The sequence below is a fragment of the Electrona antarctica genome (assembly GCF_951216825.1).
Source record: "Electrona antarctica genome assembly, chromosome: 24".
NCBI classification, from domain to species: Eukaryota; Metazoa; Chordata; class Actinopteri; order Myctophiformes; family Myctophidae; genus Electrona; species Electrona antarctica.
Window position 1 is genome coordinate 20,873,030 of NC_136803.1, and position 12,074 is coordinate 20,885,103.

A 12,074-nucleotide genomic window follows, 5' to 3' on the forward strand; every position below is an offset into this window, starting at 1 on the left:
CCACTATACTAACAAGGAATGGACCTGCCTCCTGCCCCCTTATTTGCACTTAAGAACATAACGGCTATTACACCTTAATAACTAGTGGGTTACAAACGCATCTGTTATTGTGAAAAATGACTTAAAAGTGGATGACATATATTTGTGTAAAGTAAAGAAGAAAATATTGGTCTCCCTGTCGGGGAATTGAACCCCGGTCTCCCGCGTGACAGGCGGGGATACTGACCACTATACTAACAAGGAATGGACCTGCCACCTGCCCCCTTATTTGCACTTAAGAACATAACGGCTATTACACCTTAATAACTAGTGGGTTACAAACGCATCTGTTATTGTGAAAAATGACTTAAAAGTGGATGACATATATTTGTGTAAAGTAAAGAAGAAAATATTGGTCTCCCTGTCGGGGAATTGAACCCCGGTCTCCCGCGTGACAGGCGGGGATACTGACCACTATACTAACAAGGAATGGACCTGCCACCTGCCCCCTTATTTGCACTTAAGAACATAACGGCTATTACACCTTAATAACTAGTGGGTTACAAACGCATCTGTTATTGTGAAAAATGACTTAAAAGTGGATGACATATATTTGTGTAAAGTAAAGAAGAAAATATTGGTCTCCCTGTCGGGGAATTGAACCCCGGTCTCCCGCGTGACAGGCGGGGATACTGACCACTATACTAACAAGGAATGGACCTGCCACCTGCCCCCTTATTTGCACTTAAGAACATAACGGCTATTACACCTTAATAACTAGTGGGTTACAAACGCATCTGTTATTGTGAAAAATGACTTAAAAGTGGATGACATATATTTGTGTAAAGTAAAGAAGAAAATATTGGTCTCCCTGTCGGGGAATTGAACCCCGGTCTCCCGCGTGACAGGCGGGGATACTGACCACTATACTAACAAGGAATGGACCTGACCCCTCCCCCCTTGTTTGCACTTAAGAACATAACGGCTACTACACTGTAGTAACTAGTAGGTTACAAACTCATTAGATTTTAATGTATGGGTTACAAACGCATCTGTTATTGTGAAAAATGACTTAAAAGTGGATGACATATATTTGTGTAAAGTAAAGAAGAAAATATTGGTCTCCCCGTCGGGGAATTGAACCCCGGTCTCCCGCGTGACAGGCGGGGATACTGACCACTATACTAACGAGGAATGGACCTGCCACATGTGCCCTTATTTGCACTTAAGAACATAACGGCTACTACACTGTAATAACTAGAGGGTTACAAACTAATTCTGTAATACATAATGTTGAGATTGTAGTGCCAATTTGGCAGGTAACTATGGTAATCTGGCAAATCATCAAGGTGAGGTGAGAGCCTTCCTGGTTTAAGTTCTACTCGGACACAGAGTTGGGTATAACGAGTAACGGAATATTTCGTTACTGTAATCACACTACTTTGGTCGGTAACGAGTAATATAACGACACTCCTCCTCCAAATTGATAATCACATTACAGTTACTGGTCGCTGTAGCGCTGCAGTTACTCGTTACTCGCGTCATGTGGCTGCTTTCAGCAGTGTTGCTTTGGAGAATAATGCACACAACGGAGATGAGTTGAACATGAACACTAATGGTGTGCTGGCAACGCACTAGCGGAGTCGCGGACTAGAACATTTCAAACCGGTGTCAGATCAGCAGCAGCACAGCACTTTTTGTTACTGTTATGGACTCGTAGGGTGGCCAGACGTCCGGTTTTAGACCCACCTGTCATCCTCCCTCCCACCTCAACCTCTGGCTGGACACATCATTGTCCGTTTTTTGTGATATACAGTGCTTGTGTCATAACTGTCATTTACGTCGTCTCGGGATTAAAATCTCTGCAGCGCTGCTCAGCTCCACATCGAGCCGGCCACACTCACTCCCACTGTCATAAACAGAGACAGAGCAGACGTTGGGGTGTTGCCATGTCCGCTTATTATATAAGCGACTTTGGGCTTGTTTTATAAAATAGCCCAGTCAGGCTTCTTTTGGGCTTGTTTTCATAGACATGGCTGCTTGTTTCTCTCCCAAAACCTGGCAAGTATGGCAACACTGCCAGTGGGAGGGTCGGTTTGTTTGTTGTAGAATGTGTGCTCTCACAATCACTCGCTAGTTAGTTAATGCAGAGATGAATGAGGCCTAGTTCACACCTAGGCTGCGTACACACCTAAAGAACAAATGTTTGGTCCGTGTGCGATGCCTGATTGCTATTTGATTGCTGCTCCAATTCATTTTCAATGGGAGTCACGTCGTTTGATCGGACAAACCTGTCCGATGTGGGGGCGGAGGGCACAACAAACACATCGGACACCTTGTAGTCAAAACGGCCAACGAACAGGGTGGGACTTCAGATCGGACAGAAGGGTGTTTTTTAACCGCCAACTAATAGGAGAGAACTTCCGTTCTTGACAGCACTGGGTGGGGTTTAGGCTGTAGTCTTCTGAGTTACGTGACACAGACTATTATATCGCTTGTTTGTATGTCTTCTTTTGGCTATAGGGCCGTGCGTAACTTGGAGAGTCCAAGTTGCGCACGGCTGTCTCCAGTCAGTGAGTGAGTCCAGTCTGGTACTAAGTTCTATTCTATATACAGAAATACAGGACGATAGCCAAAATAGCCGTCGGGCCTCGGCAGTTGTGAGGCTGCATTAATAATTAGTTCTAAAAGCATGTATTTTTTACGGGGATCACTATTGATTTTAATAGTAGACGCATATATGTCTATGAGTAGCCTAGAGTAGAAATGTAATGGCAGCGTACGAGGTTCACATGCGCAAATATAACAGATGTACAAGTTATCGACACGAATGGTACTTACGGTATGGTACACGATGTAAGCTTGTGGATCTGTTTATTTTAAGCACACGCCACCGCCACCACGCAAAGTTATGACGCGCGCACATGTGGGGGGAGAGACCCGATATATTTTATAGCTCTATGGGAGAGACGCAGACAGAGAAATATTTAAAATCATCCTGTCTCGCTCTAGCGCACGGCCGCACGCATAAAGAGCCAATGGAGCAGAAATAACATAGGCCTATATCGAATCAGGTTAAGGTGCACAGTCTGCACACATGGAAGAAAAGTCCCTTTTATCGGGATTCGGGGATACTTTGTTGTAGGCTATAACACCTGCTCCTCTGTTCATCTGTTGCCTTATTTGGCTAATAAAATAATTAAGAATTAATGCAATTTCAAGTTGTTGCAATCATGATTCATGTTGCTGTTCTCTTCTCTCTGTGTGACTGAAGGTTGCGCCCAAAAATTGTAGACAGTGATTTCCCGCACCCCCTCATGTTATTTTTCCCTCCGTCGTAAAATTACCTCTTTTCTTTGTTTCACTATTTGGTTCGCTTAACATGTCCACGTGTCATTTGTTTACATATTTGGTACGCTTTACAAAGTCCAGTGTGAACACCAAACGGACCAAAATCAAAATGCAAATATTTGGTCCTTGATCCGGACCTTCTAAGTGAACTTTGAGTGTGAAAAACGGCCTCGACCGCTAGCTGCTGCTGCAGTCAAGAAAACTACACTGAACATATGTGCATCTATTTCCGCGTGTCGTAGCACCGCCCAAATCGCGCAAAGCATTGTGGGACATGGAGGCATCAAATCATAAAAATGTAATCAGTGGTCGGTCGGACAGATCTGTGTGTCCGAAAGGTGTGTACGAAGCCTGAAACCATGTGACTCCCATTGAAAATGAATTGGAGCAGCAATCAAAAAGCAATCAGGCATTACACACGGACCCAACATTTGTTGTGTAGGTGTGAACTAGGCCTAAACCAAATATGCCGAAATGAAAAACTACATTTAATGAGCAATGGAGCTCTGTGTCTCATTATTTTATTTGAATATAATTTGGGTTAATATTTGCCTAGAGAACCTGTGGTACAGTGGTTTTCAACCATTTTCATATCATACCATATGGATTTGGTTTCATTTTACACTATCAAGAGTTGAAGATATAAGGGTTAAATATCTAATGAGTGTCCATTTGGTTACCAACTCTCCATCATTTAGCTGGGGACCACCTGGAACACCCTCAAGGCTCACTGGTGTCTGGTGGTCCACGGACCACTGATTGAAAGCCACTGCTGACACTGTTACATAACATGTACAATGTACTTAAAGAATTAATTAGAAGTTTGCATAGAAAAAGTTTTACACGGTCAAAAGAACCACTGCACTAGACCGTTTTGGAAAGGCCCATTTTGTTTTATTCCTCCACAACCTGGTAAAGAGCATAAAGAAAGATCTTGTGTATGTCCTCCTTATTAGGATTTTAAAGATTTGTTAAGTGGTGGTAAATTATGTGACAATGCATCTCAGGCGATTTTATGGAGTAACGCAAAAGTAATGTAACGAGTAGTGTAACTAGTTACTTTCTCCAGGGAGTAATCAAGTAATGTAAGGCATTACTTTTTTCAAAAGTAATGTGTAATATGTAGTGTATTACTTTTTTGAGTAACGGACCCCAACTCTGTCGGACACCACTGAGGAGAGTCCTAAACCTAACCTTTGCATAACAATCCTTGCCCTTGGTAGTGTTTTTCACTGGAGGAGGAGGAATGAGAAAAGATTGATATTGGACTTTTTAATTAAAATAAATTCCAGGAATATCTGTATCCGTCTATCTGTCTGGATATGCCCAAATATGGAGATTACATCACAGTACTGACATCATAAATTCTGGCATCATAGATTATGGACGTCATAGACGTGTTTATGTTTAACTTAACGCGGGAAACGTAAAATAAACAAACAAGATAGGATCTATTAACACTATATATTATATGCATATCTTAGCCATCCTATTCTGTTGACACGAAAGTTAAATTGCCTTACAGTATATTGACCAAAGACGAGATTTGCCATTTATTTATTTATTTATTTATACAACCCTGATTTAATAGGTTACCACTTTAGTTTGTTAGCTAGTTAGTTATGCTTTTGAATTTACATTGTGTGTGTGTGTGTGTGTGTGTGTGTGTGTGTGTGTGTGTGTGTGTGTGTGTGTGTGTGTGTGTGTGTGTGTGTGTGTGTGTGTGTGTGTGTGTGTGTGTGTGTGGTCAATGAGGGAAACGGATCAGTTTCCCTTCTAGCCTGCACCTTTGATTCTAGCTTAGAGGAAGCCTTTATGACCAAAGTCATTAAATTCCAGCTGTTCCTCCAGACCAATACAGAGCTAGGTTATAGGTGCAATCTACTGGTGTTTATCTTGTTATCTTGTTTATCTGGTGTTTAGCCTAGGACATAGGTTGGTTGTTGAAAAAGGCTTCCAACTAAATGGCCAGCTAAATGGCTTGCAAGATTCTGTGCGACCTCTTATACTATCGTTAGCAACCAAATCTGGTGAAGACGCTGTTACTTGTGCCCCTGAAGGGTGTGTGGGGTATTTGTCCGATTTGCAGACTGCATTTTGTGTTTCTCCTTGTATTGTATATCTCCTATGTGGACATAAATAAACGATTACATGTGTTTCTAAAGGCATCTTCCAGGTTGAGTGCAGTGGAGAGCCATCACTCAGGCTCTCGCCCAGCAGTGGTGTCATTGAGGCCGGAGCTACACAATGGCTGACAGTAGAACTGTTTACAGACAGACCGAGATGGCTTGACCATGAGGCCTTGTAAGGCAGATTCTTTACTGTACTGCGTTATATCACATTTTAATGTGGTCAGCCATAATCAACACACATGCACACACACACACACATGCAGCCATGCACAACACACTGCTATAGAGAAATGGGGTCCTGTCAATTTTCCAAGTCAAACCCCACATCCAGTGTTAGTCAATTGAAACGGATTAAATACTATTTTACCTTTATTCTTTTCTTCTTTTTTTCCCTTTTATAATTGACATTTTTTGTATATGTTAAAAGAAAAACTAGTACCGGTATATTAAGTAATTTTGTATGTAAAAAAATAAATACAAGAGGGGTTGGGACTGCTAAATTGCCTGTTATAGATCTGTATCCTGACTCATTATTTTCACAACTTTTTTTGGAAAATCGCCCCCTCTCCTCTTCCGTGTCAGGGTGAAGCTCCATAATGGTCCTGTTGTACCTCTCCATATCAGTGCTGAGGTGGTGGAGCAGTGCCTTGAGCTGTACGACCTCAAGGTATTCCACCCAGTTCAAACCATGTTTTTATGTTGAGCACGGGGCGCTTGACAGCTTTCAGACAGATATACTAACATATCGTTTCTGTTGTGCAGAAACCTCTAAGTAGTTACTATGTACTGGGGCTCATTACACCCTGTGGCCACTGGGGGCGCCAGTGAGTAATTTATGTTAAATTATGTTAATTGATTCATACATTCCATACATTCCATACATTCCATACATTCCCTACATTCCATACATTCCATACATTCCATACATTCCATAATCATATTGTATATATCATAAAAATCATATTATATTATAATTATTATTATTATTATAATCGTTTTATTTATGTATGTGATGTATTGCCATGCTTTTTGTTCTTGCTTAAGTGTTAAGCTTAAGTGTTTTACATTAAGTGCTTAAATCTCCCATCTCTCCCTTTCTCTATGTCCCATTCATGTCACAGCCTGTGACCCCCCTCATGGGGGTCTGTCCCACAGATCAGACAGACATGCCGGCTCCCAGGTGTGAATAGGACAATAGAAATGTAGATGAACCTCTGGTGGGGGCCAGGGGGGTGGGGGATCCCTTATTTTTTAGAAGTGCCAGGTGGCAGTTGTAACCGGGGGTGGGGGGGCCATTCTTTTTGATGTGCCAGATGGCAGATTGGGGGTCCCTTATCTTTTTGAAGTGCCAGCTGGCAGTTGTAAACCCCCTCCCCCTCAAAATATTTGTTTGTTGTGTTAATGTGCTAATTAGATGAAGTTAAAACCGGGGGGTGGGGGCCCTTATCTTTGAAGTGCCAGCTGGCAGTTGTAAACCCCCTCCCCCCTCATTAGAGGGGGTGGGGGACTATTGCGTATCATTTCTTGCATTCTTTGCATTCCAGATAGACAGGATGTAATCAGCAGATGGTTGGGGTGCGACCTCGTTTGGTCAACAACCGTTTTATGGTTGTGTTATCAGTTAGCTCTTATCTACCTGTAACAGACAAACTGTCTCAAACTGTGGTCTGTCACTGTGTTAATTATGTTAATTAGAGGGGGGTTGTATGCAGTGTGTGTGTGTGTGTATGGGGGTTGGCCTACTATGGGTAGGTGGGGTCTACGTTTGTGATTGGCTTATACAGGGTAGGGGCATGTCTTATCTGAATGTGTAGACTCCTAATAAATACAGAGGGTGTGTTAGCATACAGTGTATGTAGGATCCTCTCAAAAACACCTGTGTTCTACCTAACCCAAGACATATTGGTTAATCATTCCTACGCCTGGTCATGACTTCAATTGATGGTGAAGGTATGTCTGATACCGTGCATCATGATAGTGTTAATGATGTGATGATTTGTGCGGAAGTTTGTTATGCTCCTAAGAAGAAGAATGGTGGGATCCTTAGACGTACTATGAGCAAGGAATCTGAATCACATATAGTGTATGATGGTTCGGACAGGTGCGTGTGTGATTTTAAATTAGAGGAAAGTGATATTTGGGGCAGTAACGAGGGGAAAGATGTATTGTCTCTAGAACCCATGGACCCTTGTATTTGTGAAAACAGAGATCTATTTGTCATGCAGCGTTATGCAGGGGACTCGTTGCAGTGTGTGTTCATGCAGATTGATCACACTATCAGCCGAGGATATTTCAGTCACGAATTCGAATGCATCAGGAGAAGGATTCTTCACGGCCTTGGGTCGTGTAGTTGCATTGATGCTATGTATACCGTTCCTTACCTGTCTGAATTGCCGCTCAGCCGAAGACTTGAATTCTCCTGAATTTCAATAACGGTAAATAGTTAATACTTATTATAATGCTTTGTTATTATAATTATGGTGTATTGTGGTTGTTGTGTTTATACATACTATATGTATTATTTTTATATAATGACTTTTTTCTTTTTTACATCCTTATTTAGGGTGGAATCTTCAATCTATGGACAACTCTACAGATAATGGTGTGGATTATACTGTATCTGATCTGGATGATGATACAATCTATACATGGATTAAAGAGTTTGGACAAAGTCAGAACCAGCGTGATCTGATCGGGGTGTGTGCTTCTGAGGATTGTAGGTCCATCATCCATACAGGGGGTGCAGAGGAGGTCCCCCTGGGTGCAACGGTATCGGAATTATCTAAAGACGGTGTCCAGAAGAATCAACGTTTGGTGGTTGAGGACATTGCTATACTCAGAGGCGTGCTAGGGTGGATTACCGAGAGTGTAATTTTACGCGATCTACAATCAGACTGCTACGGTTGTAGAATCAATCACCCTAGCCAACTCCAGCATGCATGTTTGACAGAACCGGAGGTATATTATTTCGAGAGACACTATGATGCTATATGTGATAAGGTGTTTACACAGTCATTACCTATCGCATTGAACCATGCCTTGTTGATGGAGCGTCGCATCGATGTGCATGTATCACGACTCTTGGGGGCTGCCGACGTGATTATTAGCGAGTGGGTCGCAGAACCGTATATTATTGAAAAGCTGCATCAGATAAATAATGAGGCCGAGATTAAATGGTATAGAACTATACAACAGTGTAGTAGCATATGGGTCGAAGAACAATAAAGCTCCCCCCGCGTCGATATTCTACATAATGGGGTCACTATATAGTGTTGAGAATCCTATTTGTAATAGGCTTGTAGCCTTGATGAATACTGTTATTGATCAGTATACACACTCTGGTGAAAATGAATACTTTCCCCCTGGGTATGATATTTTTAGAAACCATATACAGTATGTAAAAACTACAGGTGTTATATATAAAAAGTTGTTAGCTATGTATGATGCCCCAAATGGGTATATCATTAATGATAACAATGTAATGGCTGTCGTAAGCAGTTTTTTTAATCAAAAACAATGCAACTCAAAAGGAGTATGTTATGTGATGATCATGTGTGCCTATATCATCGATATGTGTGTCTTAAAGCATAAACAATGTGCATATGAAGGCCCTAGACATAATGTTGTATATGCTGTTCGACGGATGATTGCTGTCGATGAAACATCGTGTGTGATGTATATGAACATGATTGATGCCGGTGTATGTTTTTAATAATAAAACCAATACTTAATACGGATTAGTGTACAATCTATTCATTGTTGGTATAGGTGTTATGATGGACGGAGCTTTACAGAAGATATATTATGATGCTGGTAACCCTGGGGGGTTAGGAGGGGTATCCAGACTGATCACAGCTGTTAAAACAGAAGAAGGGGTCACCCCTAAAATAGTGGAGGTTAAAAAGTGGTTAGAGAAACAGGATGTCTATACACTTCATGCTCCTGCTGCAAAGTATTTCAGGAGAAATAGAGTATTTGTAAGCGGTATAGATAAACAATTTCAAGCTGATCTAGTTGAAATGGGGGAATATTCTAAAGAAAATGACGGTGTTAGGTATATTCTGACCTGTATAGATGTGTTTTCGAAATATGCATGGGTGAGACCTCTACACAATAAGACTGGGACATGTGTTACAGAGGCCTTTAAAGATATCTTGAATGAGGGGAGAATCCCCCATAAACTACAGACGGATGCGGGGAAAGAGTTTTATAACAAGACATTTCAGCAATTGATGAGTGAATATGGTGTCCACCATTTCTCGACTGATAATGAGACAAAGGCTAGTATAGTGGAGCGTTTCAATAGGAGTCTGAAGACAAAGATGTGGCGTTACTTGACATCAGTCAATTCGCGGAGATATATACCTGTTCTACAACAACTAGTCGAAGCATATAATGGATCATACCATAGGTCTATTAAAATGTCTCCATCTATGGTTAATAAGGATAATGAGAATATAGTATTCAACAATCTATACAAGTCTAAGAATAGTGATAGGATCAAATTTAAATACAGTATGGGTGAGACTGTACGCATCTCAAAATACAGAGGTGTGTTTAGGAAAGGTTATGAACAGACATTTACAGATGAATTTTTTAAAATAACAGAATGTATCCCGAGAACCCCACCAGTCTACAAACTACAAGATACTTCAGGCGAGAATATACAAGGGACATTTTATGAAAAGGAGCTACAGAAAGTCATCATAGACAAAAATAAGACTTTCAAAATAGAAAAAATACTAAAAAAGAAAAAGTGTGGGGGTCGTATAATGGTATTAGTTAAATGGTTAGGATGGGGTGAGAAGTTCAACTCATGGATACCTGATAGTGAAATTATTGATCAAGAATAGTAGTCAATATAATTTAGTGAAGTATAGGTATTTAAGGCAATGGAGGAGATTGTATGAATCATATCGTAGGACTGTAGTTATAGCAGCAGTACACAATGGAAGGACAAGGGTTTTATATAACACTACCTAGTAATGCCTCATTAGATGTATACCCATCTAATAAGATATGGAATTATAGAACTAAACTAGCTAAACCTATCACCCTCAAGGAACCTTATGAGGTGGGGTTAATCGAGTTGCAATACCCTCGTAACTGGCATAATTTTACAAAAGAGGATGGTTGGATAACTTTTACTCCACGTAAAGCAGATGGTTTATTAATACCCCCTATACACATGATGCTACCTCCAGGGGTCTACGATAGCATTTCTAGGATTATTAAGGAAATAAATAATCTACTACACCATAGAATAAAAAAACTAACCATGATGTTTAATGCTATTGAAAATCGCATTTTTTTTATAGGGGGTGAGGGTATGACAGTTGTGTTTAGAGGACGTCTAGCACTAATTCTTGGATTCGACCCCGAAAAGAAATTCGAAATATCACCATTACAGGATCCTATGCATTATAGTCCACACCCTGCTGATATCTCCGGAGGGTGTTATAATATATATGTGTATACAGATATAGTGGATTATCAGATTGTAGGGGATAGTTATGTCCCATTGTTGAGAAGTATAAATACAGCCGACGAAGCCCGCCGTATGCCATACCTCTTGTATGATAAACCACACTACACCCGTCTGTCCCGGTCTATGATAGGTGATATAGAAATCTCTCTGAAGACTGATCAGAATCTATATGTGCCATTTACATATGGGAAGGTAGTCGCTAAATTACACTTTAGACCTGTACGTGATAGATCTTAGGACCGTGAGCATAATGAAGGGCTCTCCATACATTGCGAATGATGACAGATATATGGCATATTATGCTAATCAAGCAGGATCCGGACTTCCAGGGTTTACGGGATCAGCCACACAGTATGGGGCGGGGTTGGGGGGTATGTTTAGAAATCTATTTAGATTCGCTATGCCACTTTTAAAGAGTGGTTTCAATATGGCTAAGCCACACCTCAAGACCGCAGCTAAAAATATTGTAGGGGATGTGGTCACCCATATTATGAATAGACCTTCAAAACCACGCCAGGAGGGATCGGGGTTAATGATTCATCATAGGAGGGGTATTAAACGACCTCCAACGTTCCAGTCATATGGGCGTGTCCAGAAGCGTAGAAAGACATATAAAAGAGTAGGGGGCATACCTAAGAAGAAGACAAAGGCTAGACTTTGTGTCGGAAGGACTACTAGACCGTCAGCTAGAGATATCTTTTAGCTATACTCCATTATTTCACTATGTCGTTGATACATACTCAATCGCAAGAATGCTCAAAGAGTGAACTAGACCTCTTCACTGTGTGCCTAACACAGACATCAATTGATAAGAATACTTACCATGAGATAAACCCGTTGTCAGCCATCACGGATACTTCACCTATAGAGTTTTACATCACCGGGAGTTCTGAGGATTATCTCGATCTGAATAATACATATTTGCATGTACAAGCGAAAATCTCTTCGGGTGATGGCTAGTCCTCTGTCTTTCAGTTGACGACCCGTGGCCTGTATCATCTGATAATATTCCCGTCCATACTGTCCATTATCGAAGGTTGGTTGAAAAGGCCTCCCCGGGAATGATTGACTGTCCGTATGTAGATTCAGGAATTCTAAATTGTAATGGTGGAATTTGAAGGGGT

General features: G+C 41.1%; 1 protein-coding gene across 1 annotated transcript in view; it reads left to right on the forward strand.

Moving 5' to 3' along the window:
* The window catches only part of LOC306917572 (cilia- and flagella-associated protein 47-like), an 89,025-nt gene that overhangs the window by 9,613 nt on the left and 67,338 nt on the right, over window positions 1-12,074 (forward strand). Inside the window, exons 4-5 of the mRNA XM_079495868.1 lie at window positions 5,496-5,634; window positions 6,045-6,129. Of these exons, the coding sequence (XP_079351994.1) occupies window positions 5,496-5,634; window positions 6,045-6,129 (224 nt within the window). The remainder of the gene's footprint in view (window positions 1-5,495; window positions 5,635-6,044; window positions 6,130-12,074) is intronic.